Consider the following 24,946-nt stretch of genomic DNA (forward strand, 5'->3'; position numbering starts at 1 on the left):
ATACCTGCTGCTGGACAAGGCCAAAGAACTAGCATGTGACTAGATGATGGGAGGATCACACCATAAGACACATTCACAGGAAACAGAAGCTGAGATGTGATGTCAAAGATAACTTGAACATGGGTGTTTCCACTCTTAGTGTTATAGCAATGTGATTCTTTTTAAAAACTGTTTTTTGTGGATTTTTTTTTTAATGTCTGATGGACTGTTTCCAGAAAAGCAAGAAAATAGCCCTCAATTTGTGCAATTTTTCAGCAGCTGATACAAGATGTCTTTTTGTTTAATAAAATCTTGCCACATGTGGGTTTTATTTATTCTGTGAATGTGTTCATGGAGGATAGCTTGCTCCATTCCAAATGCAGATGCACAAAATTGAGCCTCTCCCACTCTCATCCTTAAGTCTTCATGTCAACCTCTGTGCACTGAGTTTATCAGTCCAGTGGCAGAAGACTGGAAATTAATGGGGGTCTGCAGATGCTCTAATTCCTTCTAAAAATGTGTGGTTTGGCCCGAGAACTAAAGCAGCGCTCACCCTTTGGTGTAAGAGTGAACCTGGTCATACTGGGAAGTGCACCTTCTATCAAGTTCTTTTAATTTATGAGGATAGTTTCTAGACTTTTCTTCACTGGTATCTGAGCATGACAGCCCTTTGTTGTCTCAGATTTTTAAATCTGAACTGATCACCCAAGGCTGTATTTTCTTTGGTTGTTGAAGCAGAACTAACTGCAAAATAGAGGAACTTGGCAAAGGATTCACCAAAATTAAGAACTGTAGGTCTTTTCACACACCACTCAACGACTCCCTGCATGTTTTGTCCTTGTGTGATTTTTTTTTTGTTCTGAGACCAAAGAATCATTTTAATAATCTGAACTAAGAAGGAGGCAAAAAAGTTTTAATTCAAAGCCACTTCTATTAAAAACTGCTTCAGAAAACAGTAGGTTGTAACAAAGGAAGCTCAGTGAAAGAGAGGGGAAGATGAAAGACCTGAGTGTAAAGTTTGTTCCTTATTTCTCTTTAGAAAAATACTACTTTATTTAAAGATCTCCCTTTGGCAGGCTTCTCAGCGAGGCTGAGACTGCAAACTATTGTCAGTCTAAGCTGCTTTTTCAGTCAATCAGTCCACAGACTTAACTTCTGAAAGTAAAACCATAAACTTCTTTCTTTTCTCACAGAGTTCTAATTAAACTTTCTTTAAACACCATTCATTAAATTCAGACCCAGCCCTGTAACATTTTTCTCCCGTTTGGTTTCATTCTAATTCATGTTTTTCTTGCACAGAGGTTGTGTTTTACCCCTGCCAAGGGGGTGCATGCAGCGCCTCTTGAGTTGAACACAGCCCTGTTTTGCAAAATGCTCGTGACAGAGCTGGAGATGAGAGTTGCTGGCTTGCAAGGATGTCACAACAGACCCTGAAACTCTGGGAGAAGGGAGGAACAGGACTTGGCTCCGTGTTAAGAAGCATTTTCTGCTGCCAGGATGCCAGCACCTACCACAGAGGTCGAATATCACCTACCAAACCACAGTTCTCATGGCAGGCAGGGACTTGTGGGTCTTGCCAAGTTTTGGTTAAATCTGGGAGCTCAAGGAGGGGGAGAGATACAGATTCATTTTAGCAGAGACAAGAAGCCATTAAGTATAATCCAAATTACAGTTTTGCAGTTTCCAGAAGGTTTTTCAGCTGTAAGACAAATTACAAGATACCATGTATTTTATAACAGGGGATAAAAGCCTCTTGTAAAAGACATTTTGTCTTGAGCATCTGCTAAGCAAGAGTCTTTCAATTATCAACAGCAATGGAAAGATGACTAATCTTCATGAACATTTCTGAGAAAAAAGATCATGTATTCCACATGACTTACTGAATATAAAGCATGTTAATTTTAGAGAAGAACACAAATACACACACACGCACTCGTATTCACATCAGTTGCTGTATTTTGAAGATCTTCCTTCTTCTTTTGAAGGAAATGAATACATAAGTTAACGATTTATTTGTAAAGTATTATGACACTTAATCAGCAGAGATTGCATACAGTAAATTGTTGAGAAAAGACTGCTGAGATTTCAGTCAAAACCTAGGAATTTTAACTTTGATGTAAAAAACTGTTTAGCTTTAACATTGGAACTGCGCTTTGTTTGTCAAAGGAGCTTTTGTGATAACTCTTAGTCACCTTCCCCTCTAAGCAGGCCATTGCACAAAACTCATGAAAACAATACAAAATGGGTAAGGCAAAACATGACTTCCTTTTATATTATGGCCATTACAGTAGATAATAAGATAAAAAGGATCTTAAAATTAGTGTATGTCATACAGTTTCTAAGTGCTTCCTTATGATCAAAATGGCTTAAAATGGTCATGTCACAAAAGAAAAGTCCCCAAAGGAAAAGTTACAGATTTAAATTTAATGTATATATGTGTGTGTATATATACACACATGTAAAATGAATGTATTTTAATCCTTAATACTGACTTTCTCCCATTCAGTAGCAAAATGAATGTTTAGGCAAAGCTTATTAAAAAGGACATCTGTCTATTGTCTCCAAATGGTAATGTCCTTGGTAAATACAGATATCAGCAAACCAGTATAGCTTTGAACCATTAATCTTTATTGAATAAATGTATGTTTTACAAAGTAAGCTTAACAAAATAACATGGTCTCAGGTTTTGAAAACCTATGTGGCACAGACCTGATCCAAGTTGATAAAGAAAAGATTAAAACACATCAGACAACAGTTCATTAAAGCTAATATTTTCAGTGGTTGATGCATAAAACTAAAAAAATCACAAGTCATAATCATCAAGTATCAACATGCATTTTTCTTCATAAGATGTAGTTACATACGCTGGGAACGTGTACAAGGACATACAAATTCATGGTGCAGATTTCAATTCATTTGCTCTATTGTTGTGCTACTGATACCTATATCCAGTATAAAAGAATTTCAAGTAAATATTTTCCTAACCCCATCTTCCTGTTATACATTATTGGCAGGTAATATCTGATTAAAATGTAATGTCTGTAAAAAGGAATTTATATTTCATTCATTTTTGTGTGGAGAGTCAGAAAAAGGCACATTCAAACTTCGGTATTGATTTTAGTGCTCATTCAAATGAAAATAGCAAGGCAGAATTTCAGGTACCCAAATTCTGAAAAGTCAGTGGCATGAATGCTGAAGAGTGGCCCAGTGTATTGGGACCAGAACTACTAAGCCAGCTAGCATTTACTTTCACCAGTTTAAATACTGAACTGGCTTAGCTGCTGCTTTGCAATGGTTTTTCCTGAAATTCTGATTCTTGGAAGACTGCTAGGAAAACTGTTTCAACAACTTCACTGTTAAGTAAATATGCAATATTATAAGGTACATCCTTCTGGAGGTCCTCCAAACACCACAAAGTTTGTTTATCTCTGTGCTGTTGGTATATCCTGATTTCTCTAGCGTATCTGCCTTTGCTTTGACACCCTGCATTGGCTTACATCAGGTTTTAAAAATTCTAAGGCTAGGAGGAAGCATTACAGTTCCCCTGCCTGATCCCCTTCACACTGCAAACTAAATTACCTTAGCTTCAAGCTGCTACTAAGGCAAGAACTACTGACATTCTTCTTCTAACAGAGAGAGACTAAGCATAAATATGTGCTAAAAATCTGTGAAAAATAACACCAGATACATCTTCAGAGGTTTGAGATGGGAATGCAATAAACCTGAATCCTTGACATCTATATTTTCACATTTTTTTCTTCAATTTGAGCTCATTCCAATCCAGTACAAACTTCTTCCTTTAGATCTGATCTCCCCTGAGCCTGCTTATAATACATTCAGGCCTGTTTCCATGATGCAAATTTAAATGAACATTTAAGATGAACTGAATAAATGATCCAAAACTTTTGAATCAGTTGTTCAATTCCTGACATATAACTAAAGTATATTTAGAGACGAGATTGACTTTATGTAAACCGCTCTTTAAATTCTTTAACTTCATTTTCCTTTGTTTTTCATTCAATTTTGGGGGAGAGGGCAATAGCAACATTTAATGATTAAATAGGTGCAACTCAGATGACAATAGATACTCTGTGAATCTGTGTCAGCTACCCAATGTATTCAGCTTATCTCTGATACATGGGTAGCAGCACATTGCATCAAAACAAGGCTTCTTGATCCTCCAATGTTGTAAAGTTATTTCACAGTCCAGTGAAATATACAAGTTCCTAAAAAGATGTTTTTTCACATAAACATCTATTGGGTTGTTTCCTTTTTTTTTACTTGGTTTCAAAAAGAAGAAAGCCAGCAAAGGTGGAGAAGCGTTGATGGTCCCCATGGAGGGCTCCATTTCCCATTCGCAGCCAAACTTCATCTCCTTTGGCAAGTTTTAGGACTGCACTGTTTCCTGAAGTATCTGCTTTCCCTTTGGATTCATAGCTAAGGATGAATATTTTAACAAGTCAGGGTTTTGCTTCTCAACAGTGACCAAACAAACAACTTTACCAAAAAATCCAAGTACATTGTTATCATGAGAAAAACTTTCTTCAAAGACTTGCCAACATTTTTTCAGCTTTATAAGGAAATTTTGGCAACTTTCTGCATTTGATCTCCTAGTCAAATTTTGCACCTTACCTAAATGCATTATTTCATTCCTTTCTGAAGTTCTGGAATTGAAGCTTATTTTTTTTTCCAGGACGCAGGAATAAATTTTTTGTTTAAAATGAAATGCTGCTAATTGATGACAACACTACAGATTTCCTGTGATGCTTTTTCCCCCTTGAGTTCATCCCAACAAATTTTAAGAGCTCAGTCCCTGTGCTCCCAACACAGGCAGTGAGCAGACACAGGCAGCTTGCTCCCTACTGAGCCTTTCATTGGAATATGGGTACATTTGATGTGGGCTAGAGTCCTGGCTTTGCCTCCTTTCTTCTACCTCTTGCCTTTTCTGACATCAGTGTTTCAGGGGGAATAGAAATGAAGCACTTTTCCTTTTGCAGAGAAGATCTATTGGGGATGAAGCTGCCTGTGGTGGTGTGCTAATGATAAAAAGGCCAGTAAATGGAAGACCTTTGCTTCTTACTCATCCTTACTACTGCAGCTTAAACACTTCCCAACTTTAAAGTAAATTTCTCTTCCCTCGTGTTAACATGACTGTAAGTAGTCACTGGACACTTCATTATTTCCTTGCTCTGACAAGCAAAATGAGGATGAAGATATATTTTTAGCAGAATGACAGCACGATATCACTGAACTCCAGCCCTGACTTGCTGTGCTAAGCCCTGAGTTTGAGGAAATGGTGATCGAGGCTGAACTTTAGGTCCAGCATCTGTGGTGTGTATGGTCCAAATATGCATGCTGAGGATGGCAAAATAAAATAGGTTTTCTTGTTGGCTATTTTAACCTAGAGAATTTCTTCCAAAAAAATGAACAATTTTACATTTCTTGAAAGGTGAGCAATCTGTCACAACCATACAAATGTTTTTGTATTGAGATGTCCCGGCTCTTTACTTACCTGTATAAGCTGAACACTGTATTACCATTATGCATCAAGTACACGTACACTTCCTCCACATCTTCATGTTTCATCATATTGAAAGTAAAGAAATATACCCCTGAAAAGGTTATAAAAAACAACTTGTTTGCTTCATAGAAAGAAGTAATAATGCTGCACATTTGTCCGTCTTGCTTAGAAACCATAACAGCTGTGGACAAAACTGCCTTCCAGTTGTCAGCAGATATTTTGTTTCTGCTTACAACATTCCAAAATCTGATTAATTTTAATTCTGCATATGGCAGGTGTTGTTTTTCCTGCATCACAGCTGCATAAGAGGGAGGATTGATGCAGCTGAGAAATAACCATAAAGAACTGTAATGCCTCATTTCCAGCCACACATCTGTTGCAGGTCAGCTTGCAGCAGCATTGGCATGGGAGAGGATGAGGATGAAGAGATTGACAGGAGGCAGGAGGTGGAGGAGGCAACTGTGAAGCTGCTGCTGCCTGCTGTAACATTAAGACTGTGGTTCTGTCATTACAGCGGCTGAAGGGCTAAAGAGCCACAGCAAAGCAGACAGTCCTGCTCCCTCCCCAGCCCTAGCCATGCCTCTTCCTCCTGCCTTGGTGTCAGCACTGGTCTCACTGGCTGGCAAGACCACTCTTGGCTTGCTCAGCTTTCAATTAATTTTTCTGGAAGGTAGATAGCAAGAGCTGTGCAGACTGAGTGCAAAGGCAGTTAAATAGTGCCACATCCTTTTTGAACACATGTCTCTCTACAGGTCCAATAATCACGTTATTTTGTTTTACAAATGCTCACCATTCACTGGAGCACCGAATCTCCCAGTCATGACATCAAAAAAATTCCCAACGTTGGTTTCAACGCTACTGAAGATGATTCCACTGTTCTGGTTGCTGAAGTGAGTAGCCATTGAAGCCATAAATGCGACCTGCAAAAATCCAGTTTTTATTCAGGCAGTCGTTCATGAAAAACACATGTGAGAGCAATGAGGTACAGATTTTTTTCCTGTATTTGCAGTCTGTTTATTTTCCTGACAGAGATGTTCTTCTAGGGTTTGCTCCAAGGCCAATAAACTCCAGTTAACAAAACTCCCATTGAATGAAACTAGAAGAAGACTAGGGTTCTCATATTCAATTGGACCATTCATGACTGTAAAGTAAGTGTATGATCAAGTGTTTGCAGTTCAGAACCTTAATGTCAGATTTTATTTACTTTTAAGTCTTGCTAGAATGATGCAACAGCAATATAGTATTGAAATGGTGTTTCTGACAAAAAGGTTTTATATAGTTTTATGTATTCCCCAATGCATTTAAACTGGATATTGCTTTTAACTGCATGTGTGAAAATGAACAATGGTCAGTAAAATCCATGAAGATTAGGGTTTCTTGCTTAGAGATACATGAAGCACTTTATTAGAGGTCCTCTGGAAGTGCTGCAGCTGACACTCCATATTCAATGGTTTTTCTGTCTTGTCAGTTGCCCTCAGTTTTGAAAACAGAGGCTGGTGGAGACCAAGAGGTGAAAATAAGAAAATTAAAACTGTGCTTCAACTTCGTGTTTCACTTCTTGTCATAGAAATGTTTAATAGGTACTAGTGCAAAACATCCCACACCAGAAAATCTAAATTATGCTCAGGAAGATACCAGGGAATGACCCTGCCAGCTGGCCTGGTTAGGGAAGGGAGTGACCTTTTCTGTAAGTCTGTCATTCCCCTGTCCCCATTATGTGAGTAAATGGCGTAGAATCAGAATTGCTGCACTTTGTTGCCAAAAGGTTACGTATAGATTTGGCTATTTATTTCCATCTCAGCTTCTTAAATGACAAGTGTTCAATTGCATCTGTTACTGCCCATCACAAAAATGACATTTTTTGTGAGATTCCAGCTATGCTGATATTTAAAAAATAAAAAAATAAAAAAAAAACCCAGCCCAAACTCCTTTTGATTTCAGATCCAAACCAGAACAAAATGAAAACAGACGATCAAATGCAAATCTGGATCCAACAACGGAAATCGTTAGCCATCTGTTCAGAAATTTAAGGAGCTCCAGATGTGAGCTGAAAGCTTGGGCTGATTTTCCTTACCCCTGCATGGATGCATTTTCTATTACGGCAAATTGTTAATATCTTGCTTCTCAGCCAGGATCACATCAAAGTTCATCTTGTGTTAAAGGAAAGCAGCTGCAGTGGCAGATTGATGGAATTTATTGCTTTTTGTCTAGATTCCATTTCACAGTCTCTTTGACCCTGAGCTACTTTTTGTGGGCTGAACAGAACAGCAGAAAAATATATCTTTTCTCACTAGGTCTCATTATGAAGTAGCAGGTCAACATGGATACACAAAGTTTTTCAAAATAATCCTGTACTTAAAACAGTTTTGTACTCAAAACTGTTTCCTCCTATACCACCATTGACTTTAAAATTCTTAAGTGTGGTGGTAAAAAATACTGTAAACATTTTTAAACACATTTGTTAAAAGAATTGATGGAATTTTAAGTATTGGAAATAGGTATTACAATATGAGCTTTCCTTGTTCATCTTCTTTCATCACTCAGTTTTAATTACAATACTACCATTGTCTTTATGTAAGGAAAAAACCAGTGGTAGTTAATTTTAAAATTGTAGAAGGATATTTATTGAATGTAATTAAAAGTATGTTTATCGGATATTCAGCTATACCATGAGTATATATTATATATATTTCTACATGCATATATTATATGTATATGCACATGTATGAATATGTATATATGTGTATCTCTGTGTGTGTGCATAGAGATTTAAATACACATACATATATATTTATATATACATACACAAACTCTCTTCCATCTGCCAGATTCCTGGGATTTGAAGAAGCTTTAATCCAAAAGCTGTGAAATTGTGCCAATACAAGAGTTGAGCTCAACAGCTCAGGCTTGAACCCACATTTAATTGCTCATCTGGCTTTTGAATTATTCATTCATAGGCAGAACCTACATGGCCCCAAACATATTTAAAATACCTAGACATATAAATATACAGACAACTACTGAGGGGTATCTTTTGAAACTGAAGGACTTTTACTGCACTCAAAAAATTTGAGTAGCTGGATACATGTGCTTCTGAGAGTCTCATAAAGCCTGGCTACCCTGAGAAACATGACTCCTTTACTCTTTCCATATGCCGTGGGAAGTGCAATTATTTATGTGATACAGCTTGGTAGGAAAATGATAGTCCCTGCTATTCTCCTTTAATAACCCAGATACTGGCTTTTTGCCCTGAAAGGGAAGCATATATGTTTCTTCCTGCCTATTTCTCAGCTGGATTCTGACTAAAGCTTATCTTTTCCAGAAAGATTTGGCAGAGCACTTTTTTTTCACTAAGGACAAGGGTTGTATATGCCTGTTACAGTATTAATTTACAAGGGGATTTACTTCTTAAGTATCTTACAGTAATAAGGTGCTGTTTTTTCAGTGAAGAAAACCATAATCTGAGTTTTGCTGCAGCCAATACGAGCCAGAGATGATGTACCTGCAGCTCTGGGGGAATCCCAGGGTAACCCTTCTCGCCTTTGGGTCCATGATGGCCACGCTCTCCTCTTGGTCCCATATCTCCTTTGTCTCCTTTCTCACCTTTGGCTCCTTCCTGGCCAGTTGCTCCATTATTTCCATTGTTTCCATGATTTCCTGAAGGGAAGCAAAACTTTTTCTTTTATTTAAAGAATTTATAATATTTTAACAGACAAGTGCGACAGGATCCTCTTCCACCAGCGCTTCAGTGCCATAAACCCCAGGCTGAGATGAACCAGATAAGAAACTGCTGCATGGTCAGGTTGATGGTAAAGGATTTGATGAAGGACTTCATAGATTTTGGGAGTTAACCCTCACGTTGCTGTATAAACTGGTGGTGTCTCAAGTCATTGCTTTGTGGGGGAGATGTGCAGGAAGATCTCAGCGGAGAGAAGGCTCAAGGAAAGCAAAAGCCTCTTTCAGTTGCCACATACTAAGAAGCCTGCAGAAGTAGCTTTGCTTTAGCATAAACACCAATTTCCTAGTAAGTTAAGTCAATCATGATAGGATAAGCTAATTTTGAATAAGATTTTGCTATCTTTAAAACACACAATCCACACAAATGATAAATGGCTGTAGCATTAAAGTTGTTAAAATCTGTGCTAAAAAGAGGACAGTGTGTATTTTCAGGGTGCTGGCTAGGGGCCATTTGACTACATAGTCCTAGATTTAAAGAGAGACAAAATTTTTATAATTAAGCTTTTTTTGAGATGGCTTACTATGAGTAAATGAGTAAAACAACTCATTGCAAAACATACTCTTGCATCTGCAGTATTACTTCCTGCTGTTGACTGACTAAATTACTAAGCAAATGTCTATGCAGCTGACAGGATTTTAAAGTTGGCTAGAACCACTGAGCAATTATTAATCCTCCTGCAGCAAAAGCCTGATCTTTCAGCTCAGGGGATTAATTAATGTCATCATTGTTCTAATTCAACCTGAATTGAAATTATGTTCTTTGCCACTCTGCTTGTTCTTTGATTATTCTCTCTGGTTACAAATTTACAAGAAGAATAGTGTTGTTTAAGATCAAATCTGATGATGAAGTGATCCTTCAGAGTTTTTCTGTTAAGAAAAAAAAAAACTTCAAACAAGGAAGCCAAATGCTGAAAGAAATTATGCACATTTTTTTGTTTGGATAGAGGAATCTGCAGCTCTTAAAAATAACAAGATCCTTTATGTGAAGCCAGAACTGCTCTACCAGTTCAGAACAGATGTCTGCAAGCAACATTTGATTCAATCAAGGGGAAAAGCAACTGCTGCTGTTCCCCTTACAGGCACAGCAACATGAAATCCAGCAAATGAAGGAGACAGAAATCCCAGGGTGCAGGAGGCTGCTGCCAGACATACATTTGTGGTATCCTGCAGTGACAGAAAGTGGAACTGAGACAGGAAGGAAGGGCAAAGCTGGGACCAGGCCATGCCCCTGCGTGTCCACTGCAGCCTTGAAAATGTGGCTCTAGTATAAAATCATATCCTGCTTCTAAGAATCCAACAATTTATTAGTAAGTAATGGATCACTGAATTGCATTTTCATTGCGTTAACAGAAGATGTAAGTTTTTCAAGAAGAGACAAGTCTATCTTTCAGTGACCTGCTAATTTATGTTGTACCTCTGCTTCAGGAATGGTGATTTCCAAATCTCTGAAGGCAGATGATATAACAAACTGACACCAGCATGCAACCAACATTTTCCCTTCTCTAGGCTCTTGTATTTCCATATCAATTATCAGATCAAAGTATATACTTTTCTTGTGTATGATGTTCTTCTGTGGACATTTTTATGTTAAAAAAGGGGATTTTTTTATTATGAAAGACAAGATGAAAGAAGAAAGTGAAGGAATTTCTGTGGGAGAACAGAAGCATTGTGTTTCTGTAAAATATTGGCTAGCCGTATTCTAGATGAAGAAAAGCCCTTAAAAACAGTAACACAGCTGGATATACAAAGGTGATGACAATAATCAGCTCCAGGGAACAAGCTCTTCCAAGTTTATTGGGAACTTCATGCTGTTTTAAGAGAGACCAATTTTTTCTAGAGGTGTGATAAGATTACTTTCAGTATGAATTTGTGAAAACTGAGTTTTAATAACAAATAGGTTTTCAATGGAAAATATCTGTCTCCTCTGAAATGATAGAAAAACTTGTTCCTGAATCTGTCCTCAGATACTGATGTTTGGACCACTCTCTGATATTTCATAGAATAGCCTGTAATTCATGGCCTGCAATTAGACTGATAAAAAAAGTGGGTTAAACTTCATCTTTACCTGGCATCCCAGGGGGCCCAGGAGGTCCTGGGGGCCCTTGGTAGAGTCGAACTCCAAAGTCACCTCGGCAGCAGGAGCTGCAGTCTGGGTTCTGCGGTCCAGGCTGGGGGGGCTAAGTGCACAAAAATAAGCTTTAAGTAGCTCATTCATGGAGGACATCAATCTTCTGCATGTTGGTTACAGGGTCTTCATTATGTATTTCTGTTTATATACTTGGTAAGTTTTCAAAACAGTTCTTATCTGGCATGAAATTCTCACACAGTTAGGTTATCCCTGAAGGTGTTATTTTTGGAAGATTTAAAGGAATAGCTCTTGAAGCATTCAAAAATCTATAATGAATATTAAAAACCCCAGCTTGACCTGTTAAAAAATGAATGTTTTTAAAATAAATTAATAACAACTAATGAAATTTAAATGAATATTTCAATTAGATTCACATCCTGATCCCACATTTTAACTGACCTTTGATGACAGCCCTGCCTATGTACAACCAGTGGTAGGACACAAGGGACTTTGACCTTCAGCAGTGAACTATCCTCCATTAAACATAAATAAAACTGTGTTGGACCACACAAAGAAGATACTAAAAAAAATCTGTGCAGCATATTCCTCTTCATGATCCTAGACCTGTGTATTTACAGGCTACTAAAGTTGGAAGACCCTAAAAAAGTGCCAAGACATAAGACAAAAATTTGAACTTAACAAAAGGTGTTAGGACTTTTTGATCATTTGTAGTGGTGAATGTGAACCCATGAAAACCTATATGCTGCCTAATACAGCAGCATAAATAATCAGTTCATTATGTACAGCTCAGCTACTGTAGTAATCAGTTTAATAATGGCTTTGTTTGAGTGGTTTTCTTTTCCATATTATTGTGTTTGTACTAATGGAGAGTCATTCAATTCTGACTGAGTTTCATAACTTAGTTATGATAGATTTTCCAGTATGTCAGATAAAGCCAAGGTTGAGTGTTTGATTTTATTTCTCTACCTCCTCATTTGTTCCATCTTTGTTTCTCTTCCCGACAATTCTTTCTTAATATCCTGAGATGCAAACCTTCAGTTCTTAAAATCTGGAGATGGATAGTTACACCAATCCAACTACTACTTTTCTTTAATCATTCTATTATTTGCCTTCCTTCCCTTTTTCTCCCCTAATCTTTATCATTGTCAAATTCCTTGCCCAATGCAGCCTTATTGGTTTAGTGTCAGAAAATGAGCCCCTGTCAGGATGGGAGCTGTCAGGTGAGCCCACAGGTGTGCTGTATTCCTGCCCTCAGTGTCATCACTGATGTCATCTGAAACATTCTGCCTGTGTTTTGGATAATACCAAGCAAACCCTTGGAATTCATTGATTTCAGGAGGCTTAGGGACTTATGGATGTAGGAAATTCATTTCATGACACCACCAAAATACTGCAGCTCCTCCAAGGGGACAGACACAAGCCCTGTCCAGCTGGAACCAGTGATGGTGAAGTTACCATGGGAATAAAGGCTGACTTGACAGCTAAACAAATATCCTTCCTATTCAAAAGAGTTATGGAAAAGTTAACACTTGCCAATGGGCAGAAGGGCTTCATACTTATGGGGTTTGGTCAAGGCTATGCTTTTTAGATTAATTCTGGACAAGGTCTATACTTAATGAGAAAAATAGGCTCTGCCTCTTGAACTCCCTCTTCCTGGAGAACCTATTTGTATTTTTCTGGCTGTTTTGTCTCTTCCAGTTGTTAGGCAGGACATAACTGACAATCACCAAATGCACTTTTTATAACATTCCTGGTATGAGAGAAGTAGCAGCTCTGGTTTCAGCCCATTTTCAGTCCTTGAAAGGGAGCCAAGTACAAGAGGACTGGAATTGTGCAAGCATGTTGTACCCCCTAAAAGAATAACTGATTTTTGCATTAAGATTAAAATCTCCAGCTTTTTTTAGATAGTGCTTCATATTCACGTTAAATGGGAAGGTGAACTAAATACACACCTGCCAAGAGCAAATAAGTCATATCAGCCTAAAAAAATCCAGACTTAGAACAGATTGTAATTGAGGGAAGGCATGAATCCACCAAAGGGGACTGCATGTGAGACTCTCTCTGTGCAGATGCAATTTGTCTTTTTCAGACAATGTACTGAAATCTTGAGCAACTTTATTAGAGAAACAGCTATTTTAAAATAAAATAGATACAAGCGATGGTCATAACCAAGTGCTATCAGGCATTACCTCAAAAAAGCTCATCAGGTTCTTAGGTGTGAAATAAGGCAAGTCCTGCCAGTCTGGTTGTATGCGACAGTTCCACTGATTTAAAAATAGCTGTTTATATAAGTCATAAAGTAATTAATTTATTACGTTTACTGTTCCACTAGGAGAAAAAAATATTAATGGTCAGCTGCCAAGGATGAGGAATATTTAGAATTTTCTTCTAATCTTTAAAAGCAGAGAACTTCATGAAGAGTACATTTAAAGGAAAAACATGTTCCTAAAGTAAAATTACACTCAAATGTGACATAGAGATTAGTTGCAATCTACTTGCCAAAGGCATCCTTTGCAGCCATTTGTGCATAATTTTTGTCAGTGAATCTTTGGCTTTGCTGCCAGAACATGAATATAATTTAGGAGGTTGTGAAATGCATCTGCCACATTGATATCCTAACACTGATAGAAAACTGGAACTATTTCTGAAGATATCTGCTGAATTTCCCATGATTTAGTATGTAGGAGAATAATCTAGACAACAGATGGTCTATGAAATTCCCTTAAATTAAAGCTGTGAACAAGTCATAATTGGAGACCAACCTTTGACCCTTTTTGACTTCCTGATTAATTTTAGGAATTTCTGTTTTATTGTCTAAGACAATGCAGAAGATGAGTGATGCACCTCCACCATTCCTGGCTTCTGTTCTGAATGCAAAATATCTGTCTCTATGGGCACTTAGGCCCTCCATGCCCCCTCTCCAAGCAAAGAAACAAACAAAAGTTGCCAAAATTCAGGCTAAAACACTGCTTGGCTAGTGATACTGAAAGATTTTCAAAGAGCAGCCTGAAATGGCAAAATGGTCTGACGTGACTCTGCTTGGTCACTAAGAGTTCTTGTTCTTGAAAAATTCACCTTATATTTTACATGATTTAACAGCAGTGTGGAAGCTGGCCTTGCACCCAGTGCAGCAAAGACAACAAATAGTAATAACATACAATAGATAGTAACAACAAATACTGTCATCTCTTTTTCACAGCAGGGAATGAGACCTTTGAAACACTTCAGCAAGAGGGTGAAATTCCCCAGCCTAAATACTCTTTGGCTGGGTAGAGTTATTCCATCTAAAATAACTAAGAAAGCAGGAAATAGGAATTGAATAGTTTCCATATAACTCAAGGGAAAGAGAGAGATTTGACATGAATTAAAACATGTCAGTGCCACCTTTGTTCTTCCTCTGCCTAGAAATTCCTGGAGTCTGGAAGTAGAAAACAAATATTGCGTAACCACTGTGTGATTGATTATCCCTGTCGCGCATCTGCTAGTGCTCCATTTCATTTTGGTAAGCCAAAAATTGCATCATTTCCCCACAAAAGATTGCTTCTTGGAGATGGGCTGGCAGGTAAATGGCTGCCATCAGCTGTACTTGGATCACTGGGCTTGATTTTATTGTCACAACCTGTTCCCCAGCAGGCAGCTCCAGTCAAGTTGCATTAAACTCTCTGACAAGAGACACATGCAGCCTGAGCACACTTTCTGTGGGGGAAAGTTTGAGCCCTAAAAAGCTGTGGTTTTGCCCTAAATCTTGCATTATCTGAAATTGTGTGGTGTTAAAGGGGAATGTTCTCTACCAGGTCTGCAGCACACAGAATTCTCCCTGCAGTAAAGGGGTCTGCACACACTGGCTGGCTCTTTGGGCTGTACAGCTTATGTTTTACACTGCTTACACTCTGCAAGCACAGTTTAACATGCCTACAGTTAAATATCTGCTCTGCTGACTGCACTGGAGGAACATTTAACTCCTGCCCAAGAAATACCAAATGCAAGGCACTGTGGAGTTTTAATACAGGGAATACAGTGTATTAAACCTCTTCCCTTACTTGGATGTGTTTCAGTTCTTCAAGCCCAGGACAGGATTAAAATCAGACCTCTTCTCTGCTTATCATAATAATAACCTTATTATTCAACACTTATCTGCATGTCTTTGATTTTGGCAATTCAAAATATCATATTTTGATCTGAATAAATTTTAAAACCCCAAAGGATAAAAGGTGAACTGTACAGGACTCAAATATTTGTATCAGTTGTAGGAAAAACCACTCATGTTCTTGCTGTTAATAAAACACATTGATCAAAAAAGCCCCTTCATTTGAGTGGAATTTTATTTTGTCTAGTGCTAGAAAAAGTTTAATCTTCTGCCCTTCAGATTTTTTTTCTTTCAAATTTGGACTGCAATATTTTGTGTATAATCAAGTTATGCCATTTTACCTGTGTTATAAACTAATGACTATAGTATGTAAAGTGCCATGAAAGGCATAAAAATATTCTCAGTTTCAAATGCAGATACTGCAGACTATTTACAATTTCATTGCAAGCTTTTTTTCTTCATAAATTCTCAGTTGATTTATATTATTAAATCTATTCTTTACATTAGTATCTGGTTTTTTCAAGCTACTCCTTAGAATAAAATTTTTGAACATTCAGAATTTCATTATTTTTGTCTCAAGCTCAAGAAATATACTTTATATACATCATTTTAAAGTAAAATTATTCTCTGCTAATTGAATCTCTCCAAATACCTCTAGAAATGCTGTATTTTCCTTCTCATCTGAATGAGTTAGAAATATATAATATATTTAATATGTTAAATAATTAACACCTTGGGATAATTAAGAGACTGTATTTCAGCATATATGATTTCACAAGCTCACAGTTTCAACAGAACAAAGCACTGCTGCCTGTGTTGAAACCAATGTCCCCAACCACTGCTGGTTCTACCAGCTCATTAAAAGATCCTGTAAAGCAGCCCAGCAGGATACAGACCAATACACAGCTTTAATAAAAACTATTCCATAAATATATCACTAGTAATGTTAGCAAAAAAAATATTCTCATTAGCTTTAAAGATATCTTTAAAAGATTAATTCAGAGTACCTGGACTCTATCTGAGGTAGTCAGTTCTACATCATCTACCTCTGGTCTCAGGACATTGTGGTCTGTAGATGTGCTATTAACAACAGTCCACTCTATAAGTTGATGCCGCTGTTTCAATATTTCCCTGCTTCTGGAACCTTTGTGACCAGTCTGGTGGTGACTTTGCAATATTTTGGCCACTGGTTTATAAGATCTTCTGCTCACCTCCATGTATTCATCTTGACACAGGCAAAATGGAAGAAAAAATAAAGCCAGCAGATGCCAACTGATGAAATCCTTCTCTGCCATGTTAATCAAAATAGTTTTTCAGGAGTCCAGCAAATGCCTTGCAGAAGGAGAACTTCTTTGCTGCACCAGACGTTATGTGGTCCTTTCAGCTTTTCCACTAGTAAGCCTGGCACTGAGACCAGTACCAGGTTTTATACGCTTGCATGCAATAAATAAAACTAAAAATGCCAAAGTGACAGGATCCTTCATCCAAAATCAGTCATGCTCCTTTAAACAAACCAGGCATTATTCACCACTTCACCACCACAAGGAAAATTGATTTGTATGCTGGAAATGACCACAGCATTTAATGGACTCCTGTGGTTCCTATTTGGGGGCATTAAAAAATGTAGCACCTTTCCTTTGGCATGTTTTTGTTTAAGTGTGAAAAAATGTGATGGAAATGGGGAACATGTGGCTAATGGTTTACGCTCCTTGATTAGACATGGAAAGGCTGTGAATTCACACTCTTAAATGTCTTTTGGACACAGTCACCTTTCTTATTTGCCAGGAAATTCACACACACAACTGCGTCAGCCCAGTCCGAAAAACCCTTCCAAAAGCAATTAGGAAACAAAAGCACAAGAGGAGCTTTTGCATATGAACCTGACCCAATGGCTGCTTCTGACTATGCTTTTCATTCACTAGAAGAAAAATATTGAATTTCTGTCAGTTGGCCAGCAGTGGAAGGAGACCGGGTAAGTAGCTTTAAAAAACTGGGTCGAATTCAGATTCACAGAGCCCCATTTCTCAGCATTAGTTAAACATGCTTGGCCAAGTAGTATTTTCTCCCTTGAGTTCCTAATGTTTTCCTAAATGTAATTGCCAAACCAAGTTTTATGTTTTCACTGCCAAGTAAATATAAATTTACCGGGGGCTTATTTCAGACTAAAAGAATCAAATTATATGTGTATAATAATAATATCCTTATTTTACTTCTTGAACCACCCACTGGTATTCTCTGGAAAGCCATAACTGCAGGATGCAGTTCTGCACACGCATCCACAAGCACACCCAACCTCCCCAAAAGCAAGCAGCTCCCTGGTCTGTGAGCAAGTCTTCACCAGTACCTGGCTGCAACAGCATTGCTGAGGAAGGCATCATTATTCCCAGGAATGATCCCCAGCCCTGCAAGGTGCTGGCTGCTGAGTGGTGGTAAGAGAGCTCCGGAATGATGGTGAGAAGGGATTCTCTGTTCCATGTCCTGCTTCCTTGTCTGGGAGGCAGCAGGACAATGCCACAGGAGAGGCCCTGGCTGCAGAGGAGCGAGAGGGGTGAGCTCTTTGCAGCTGGGGCTGTTTGCCAGTGTCACCAGCACAGAGTGCCACTGTGGGCTGGTCCCCTGCCGCTGGCCGGGGTAATTTCCCACTCGGCAGCACACAGAGAGGGATGTGGGGCTGCAGCACTCCCCCAGGGACAATGCTGGCCCCCACAGACACGAGGGGACTGGGACAGTCTTCCCTTTTGCTCATTCTCCACCAGCCAAGTGTGGCACAGGAGCAGGAACCTCAGCTCCCGTGGGCTCAGCGCTTGCCCCAAGGGTAAACATGACCGAGTTGTCCCAGTGACACTCACTCTTCCCTGCCAGGAACAGAGGTGCTTATCCTCATTATCTCAGCCCACAGGCTGGCCAGGCAGAATTGCATCTTCTTGCTTCATGCTTTTGTTGTGTTTATTGCTCCTGTGTTAAAGATTTAATGGCAGGAACCCTTAACTGAAACTTAATTCAATTGCAGTGAATTTCAATCTTGGATTCCCAAGGCAGATATTCAGAATTATTAAATAACACTTCATAGATTAGCTCTTGAGCCTTGCTGCAGTATATAAATATTAATTAACTAAATTGTCTTGCAGAAGATGCTCATTAGCCTATGCTTTATGACTACTGAAAACCCTGATTTTTTAAAAAATGCAAATATTCTGGCTATTTCACCAGGGAAACAGAGGTGGAAGAAAATTTACAGAAGAGTGAAGCAAGACTTCAGAAAATACTGTTGCTGATTCTGCAGAAGCTGCTGCCACCAAAATGGGGTTCACTTTTCAAACAGAGAGGACTTTCTTGGTAGGAAGGGGGTTTGAAAACCCTGGATTTTGTAAAATTTGGGATGACAAACATTAATTTATCTTGGCACTTAATAATTTGATTCAGCAAGTGCTGGGAGAGCCCTGATGTTTTGGGCTGACATTAGGGCTTTCATAGCTTTCCAAAGTCTGTTCCAGGAGCTTCCTGTGGCAAATGTTTCCAATGTGAGTAATGAACATCCACAGCACCCATGTCCCAAAAGGAGAAGGAATAAAACCAAAGAGATTCGGGCTTCAAAGCCACCATCTATCATTTCATGCAAAAGCTGAAACAAGCATGTTTCTTGGCAGCTATTAGAAAGAAGAAAGATTCCTTCTCTTCCTTGCTCACTAATAGAGTCCACCTGGTCCCTGCCCATCACTGCTCTTGTGGTTTGATGCTACATACATTTTTTTTGGTCCCAATTATAGCAGAGTTTAGACTTTGCTCTTTTATTTCCAGTCTTTTTGAACAGAATCCCATCGGCAGAACTATTTGCTGCCCATTATTCTGCTCTGTGCCTTCAGCTAGGAATAGCTGTCCCACAAAATCATTGTCAAAAGGCAGAAATTCTGGACTCAGAAGTAAAACAAAAAGCAGTGGAGGAATTGATTTTCATTCTCTATTCTCAATCTCCAAATGATCAAATACCCGTATTCAAACATGGGGCCCGAATCTAAAATAAAAGGACATCAAAATAGAAGAGCTTTGAATTAACTTTCTACGAGAATGAAACACTGAAAATGCTTCACACATAAACAGATCTTCCTGATCTGGAGAAAAGGACTGAATTAAAAGGTTTGGTTTTGCTTTTAGGTGCAAGGTTGTTGTGTGTTACAGGTGTGCAGGCTAAGAAAATAAAATCTGACCCCTTCCCTTCCTCTTTGCTATGCATTTGCACACCTAGCATCACCCTTTGCCAGCAGAACTCACACACGGCTGCGGCTGCGTTTGTCCTGTCGCTGTCTGGCAGCAAGATGTGCCTCTCTCTGCTCATCAGGACCCCAAGAGGAAGTGAAGCACATGGGTCTGTCTATGTCAGGTAATGAGATTTCTGCTAAAACGCAAAAACTGTTGAGGGAAAGCTGCTTCCCACCATGTCTGCAGGCAAAAACTGCTCCATGAGAAAGGGGACTGGCTCTTATAACCATGTTATTCATAATGACATTGGGTAAATGGGTTATTGGTGAGGTTAGTATGTAAAATTGATGGCTACTGTTTCAAGAGGCAACCAAACAGAAGTATTACTACCAAAAAAAAAATTGTAAAGTATTCTGTGGCCCAGAGAGGCTTGTATCTGTAATCAAACATTAGTGGCTCCTTCTCTTGCAGATAATCCTGTTTGCAGTGATAATTCCTCCATAGCAGACACAGAGATAATCTGCACCTGCAGTTTCACAAGCAGGTCTCCACTGAGACAGTAAAAGAGAGGCCGCAGCTGAAGGGATGAGGAGGGATGAGGGTCACCCTGTCCTGTGACCCCACAACACACTGACCAACTCCAGATTCCCGGGCCACAGTAGCTCTCCAGGCTCTTTGCTCCCTGGGTACATTCCTCATCCTGCCCTCATAGGACTGCCCACCCCCTGATCTGGCTGGAATTTCCACCCCGCCTGCAGCTGCACAGGGATGGAGTCTTCTCTCTCTGGTGCCAAGGACGAACACCCAGCACTGCACTGCCCTTTGGCTCAGTGCTATAGCAGCCTCAGGCAGAGCCCTCAGACCCCAACCTGGCACCTTTGAAATCTTTTCCCATGTCTGTGCTGACCACTCCAAACCCACAAATGAAGATTTTTCACTGAAATCTCCTGCGATCTGCTCCTTTTTCTGTGGCAGTTTTGGTCAGTAACAGGGATTCAGGCAAAACCCACCACCCTCCTCCCCAGGAGAGGCTCCAGAGTGGGCCACCAAGGGGAGGACAGATTCCTGGGGCTTTCCAGGTGTTTGTCACCCAAAAAGGGCTTACAGTCACTGCCCATGCATCACCTTCTCCGTGGTTAAACACTTTGTTCTCCGGTAACCTGCAGCCACTGAGCTCTGCAGGCAGTGATGGGGCAGTGAGTGCTTTGTGCAGTTTGGCCTGTGGTGCCCAAGCTGTGTGTGGTTTGCAGTCACACCAGCTCCCTGAGGTACACAGCAGAGAAGTGTGCTTTACAGGTGTTTCCCAAACTTACAAAAGGAAGCCATCCCACCAGCTGTGGAGAATGAGGGCAATTCCAGCTCCATTACATGGCTTCTGGCCTCACCCAGTGCAGATGATGTTTCAGAAAGATGCGGGTTCTTCCTAACTCTGACTTTTCCATCAGTCAGGAAGTCCTCTTGCCTTGCTTGACATTGGAATTTCTTTCCAACATGAAATGAGACCTGGGGCTGAGGTCCTGTGTCTCCAGCACTGTCCAGCACCCCTTGGATTCCCCGGGGCAGTACCGTGACATGCTCCAGCAGCCTGGGATTACCACTGCTACCCCATCCCTCCATTTTCACAGCCTGAAAACATTTTTCTCACCCTGTCCATGCACCTAAACTGAGTGATCTTCTAAAAGGGCAGAAAGCAGGCCTGAGCTCCCAGCTATGGGAGAGCTGCAGTCCGGATGATGCTCCAAAACACAGCTCAGCCTCTGGCAGCTCATCTGCACAAACCCTTGCTCCAAAATATGTACCAGAGACACATTCACTCCATCAATGCCCTTTTCACTGTCTGTGACAAACTGCCTGGAGCAGACAGTTGATGGGATGGCCAGGTGGTTTATCCAAGTCCCTTTCAAACTTGAAGAAATAGATTTCACAGGGGTGGTGGGGCTCAGTGATGGAACAAATAATGCAGTGTGATAAGCTTTTTCCAGTGTGCAATGCATCAGTTATCCGTCTCTAATTGGAGAGCCAGAGCACAGTGACTTCCAAGAAAGCAGGGTGGGGAGGGAACAGACACAGTGCCAAGAGAATGGCTGTGGTCAACATTTTTGTCAGGGATAGATATCCTAGTTTGGATTAAACAAGATCTAACCCTAATCTTTGGCTTCCTCTTAGTTCACCTTTTTTTTCCCCTCAAGTTTCAAAATGTTTAAATTTATTACTTGAAATATGCTCTTCTCTGCAATTCCGTTGCGCTGGCCAGGACCAAAGCTGTACACAGCTAAAATACCACAGGAACAATTGCTCATTATTTTAACCACCCAACAAGCAGTAATGAACGTCTTGTGAGAGCCCCTGTTCTGACTGCACCCTCAACTCAACCTCTGCACATGCAGGAGGGGTGCTGAGTTCAGGTGAGATGTGCTGGTTTTGGGAGGGAAGCTGAGAAGAAGTTCCAGGTCTGCAGATTTTTTTTTATGCCCTGCACAATGAAAGGCACAAAGACAAAAAGTTCTCAGTGTGCTCTCATACTCAGAATAAACTGTAAAATATTTGTCTGGGGACTGTAAGCGGAATTCCAGAGTTTGCATGACCCAGTGTCACACAAATAATTCCTAACAGAGTTTCTCAGATTCCAAAGGTCTATAAAAAACAATACGTCTTCAAGAAAGCAGACTATCAAGGGAAAAACAGAGTTTATATTAATGGTCAAACTCTCCCAGCTTTCCCTCTCCTGCTTGGGCCCAGGAGGAAAATGAACTGTGGCAGATCCATAATCCATTAACATGGTAAGATCTTGTTACTGGGATAGTTGTTGACTGTTGTGGTTATATATCTGATTATTCAAGTCTTTGTTTTATTAATATATTGGGACATGGGACACCATCGTTCAAGGGTGGGGCTGTCAGGAAAGTGGCAGCACTCAGGGTTTGGATTTCAGCTTCCTGGTGAGCTCTGCTGAGATCATTAGGCAAAAGGTCCAAGCCCTTGCTTAGTGTGAACACACTATGTCCAGGCTGCAGTCAAAATAATAAAAACCTGTGTCACCATGCCTGGGTCGTGAAAGGGATAAAAGAAATCAGACTGTGGTAGGAGGAGGCATGTCCATCACCACCTACGAAAAATACAGACCCCAAATGGCCAGCTTGAGAGAGGACCTGAGAAGCCAGCCTTAGGAAGGTTGGGAAAAAGTTTGGGAAATAAAGCCAGCAGCTCAATGTGCTGCTAAGGCCTAGCTTTTTTTTTGATTATTCTCCTTGTAAAAGGTTTGTGATAAATACCCTGTCCACAACCATCTGTTTACCCTAGAAGAGGGAGAAAATGGGTAGACTGGACAGAATTGAGAGGACATCTGGCACATTCACTTTCATTCATTGCTTGCCTGCTTGAACTAAAAATATTTTTTAAAATTTATGCTGTAAGAAGAACTGGGAAAGAGCCACATGGACTGAAGACAAGTAAAACTGTCTTAGAGGGCTGGCAGCCCTTGCTGGGTTAAAGCACAGCCAACTAGCACCATTTATAACAGAGAAGAAGTTTCCTACAAGGAAAAGCTAAGCTTGTCTCCCTAATTTGGGTTCTAAATATTCTTCATAGGGTAAAGCAAAAAAAAAAGGTATTTTAAAAGGGATGTTATATATGTTATATCACCCTGGGGGGGGTTTTATATTACACTTTTATACAATGGTTTTATACACTAGAGGAATCCCTTATTCATCCATAGGAGAGGATGGATACAATGGTTCAGACCATTTCTAGACCTGTTATCAACCACATCCAGCCTTTGGTCTTGAGACTGTCAGCAATGACTCTGGCTGAGGGGACAGCTCCTGCAAGACTTTCTGGAGTTCCTCCAGCTTTTTTCTGCCACATTTGTTACCAAGTGTTCATGCCCTTATGACAGCCCCTGGACTGATTTGGAGGGAATGAAATGGGATAAAAGCAAGCCAGACCTAAGGGTTTGGCTGGACTGTTCCCTAGCAGTGCCACAGGCACAGCTACTTCTGCTGCTGCTTCAAGGGTCTGTGTCATCTGGAGTTTTCCCTTTGTCAAAGACACAAGAGCAGTCTGCCACATCCTTACTGCCAGTTAAGGATTGTGAAAAACCTATTTATGGCTGTGTATCAAGGGAATGATGTTTTACCCTGCCAGATCCACCAGGACAGCCTCTGGAACAGAGGGGTGGTAGGAGGAGTTGCTGCACAGAGTCAGAGAACCTCTGAGCAGTGATGCCATTTCAGCACTGGTCAGGTGATGAACAGAGTGTCCTTCAGTCCTGGAGAAGATCCTCCTCCTGCTCCCAGGCACTGCTGATGCCTTGGAGTGGTTACCTAAGACAGAGGATAGGCAGGATTAAGAGAATAAAAGTCGGTGTTTATTAAAGGCCTTCAGCAGATACACCTTGGTGAAAAGCCTCCAAGAGGGGCTACATCAAGGTGGAGGATGGTCATGAGTTTTTCAGACAATTATAAGTTTGGTCTATTTGCATATTAGGGATTAATCCTCCAATTACAGCTTCAGGTAATGAAGTTGTACACCCCCAGTTTTCCTCTCTCCCCACTTCACTTCTGTTTGTACCTTCTGGGGCCTGGGGCAGTAGGGTGTCCTTGAGCTACCAGCCTAGAGAGGAATTGTTTTGTCTGAGTAAAACAGGAGAACAGTGTCTGACAGGCTATGGAGTTTTAGAGCTGTACCCTAAAGCAGTACAGGGTTTGAGAACTATGAAAGCCAAAATCCCAAGGCATCACAGTGAGGCAGTGTCTCCAGCCCATGGTGCCTGCCCCTGGGGAAGATGCATCATGTGAATCCATTTCCGTGAGCACAACCTCAGAAGATGAATAAAATGCTCTGTCACAGAGTAAATAAAAAGGACTACAGTTCAGCAGACAGTGTAAAAATTAATGGTGAAAACAATGCTGCCTAAGGTATTTGCCCTTTAGGCCTTCAAATGCTGAAGGATTTCCCCAAATTCTTTCTGCTAGCAACACTGGGAGTCATCTTCTCACCTTCATGGTGAGACAAATGCCCTCGATAACCCAAAGTGGGTTAGAATAGCCTTTTTGGTGGTGGCCCAGCCTCAGAGAGTGGTGTTTCCATCAGAGATAGCCATGGGGTTATAGCATTGTGGATAAATCCTTCACAGACCAGTTCTGGTTCTTTTTCTCCCTGCGCTTCCATAAGTGGGGAAATCTGTGAACTTTCTTGAACTTTCTTGAATTGAGTGATTTCTTATGCTTTGCTTTCATTCCTTTTTACCTCCCTGTTGCTTTTAGGAAGGGTCAGATGTTTCTCAAGCTTGTAGTGCCAGGATCCACATGGTGGGTGATGCCACCCCACCTGGCAC

The 24,946-nt window shown here is 40.2% G+C and overlaps 1 protein-coding gene across 2 annotated transcripts; it reads right to left on the reverse strand.

The window, feature by feature from the left end:
• Positions 1–2,586: 2,586 nt before the first annotated feature.
• C1QTNF3 (C1q and TNF related 3) lies at positions 2,587–17,566 on the reverse strand. Of its 2 annotated transcripts, none has more exons than XM_005488791.3 (6): positions 16,422–17,566; positions 11,304–11,415; positions 9,003–9,157; positions 6,291–6,420; positions 5,492–5,591; positions 2,587–4,416 (listed from the first exon to the last, which is right to left on the reverse strand). In XM_005488791.3, the coding sequence occupies exons 1-6, from the start codon at positions 16,707–16,709 to the stop codon at positions 4,257–4,259; spliced, it is 945 nt and encodes a 314-aa protein (XP_005488848.1). In that variant the 5' UTR covers positions 16,710–17,566; the 3' UTR covers positions 2,587–4,256. The 2 variants fall into 2 exon arrangements, with proteins under 2 accessions (XP_005488848.1, XP_005488849.1); XM_005488792.3 differs by having other exon boundaries at positions 16,626–17,551.
• Between the last annotated feature and the right edge of the window lie 7,380 nt (positions 17,567–24,946).

The sequence above is a fragment of the Zonotrichia albicollis genome, chromosome Z (genome assembly GCF_047830755.1).
Source record: "Zonotrichia albicollis isolate bZonAlb1 chromosome Z, bZonAlb1.hap1, whole genome shotgun sequence".
Classification (NCBI taxonomy): Eukaryota; Metazoa; Chordata; class Aves; order Passeriformes; family Passerellidae; genus Zonotrichia; species Zonotrichia albicollis.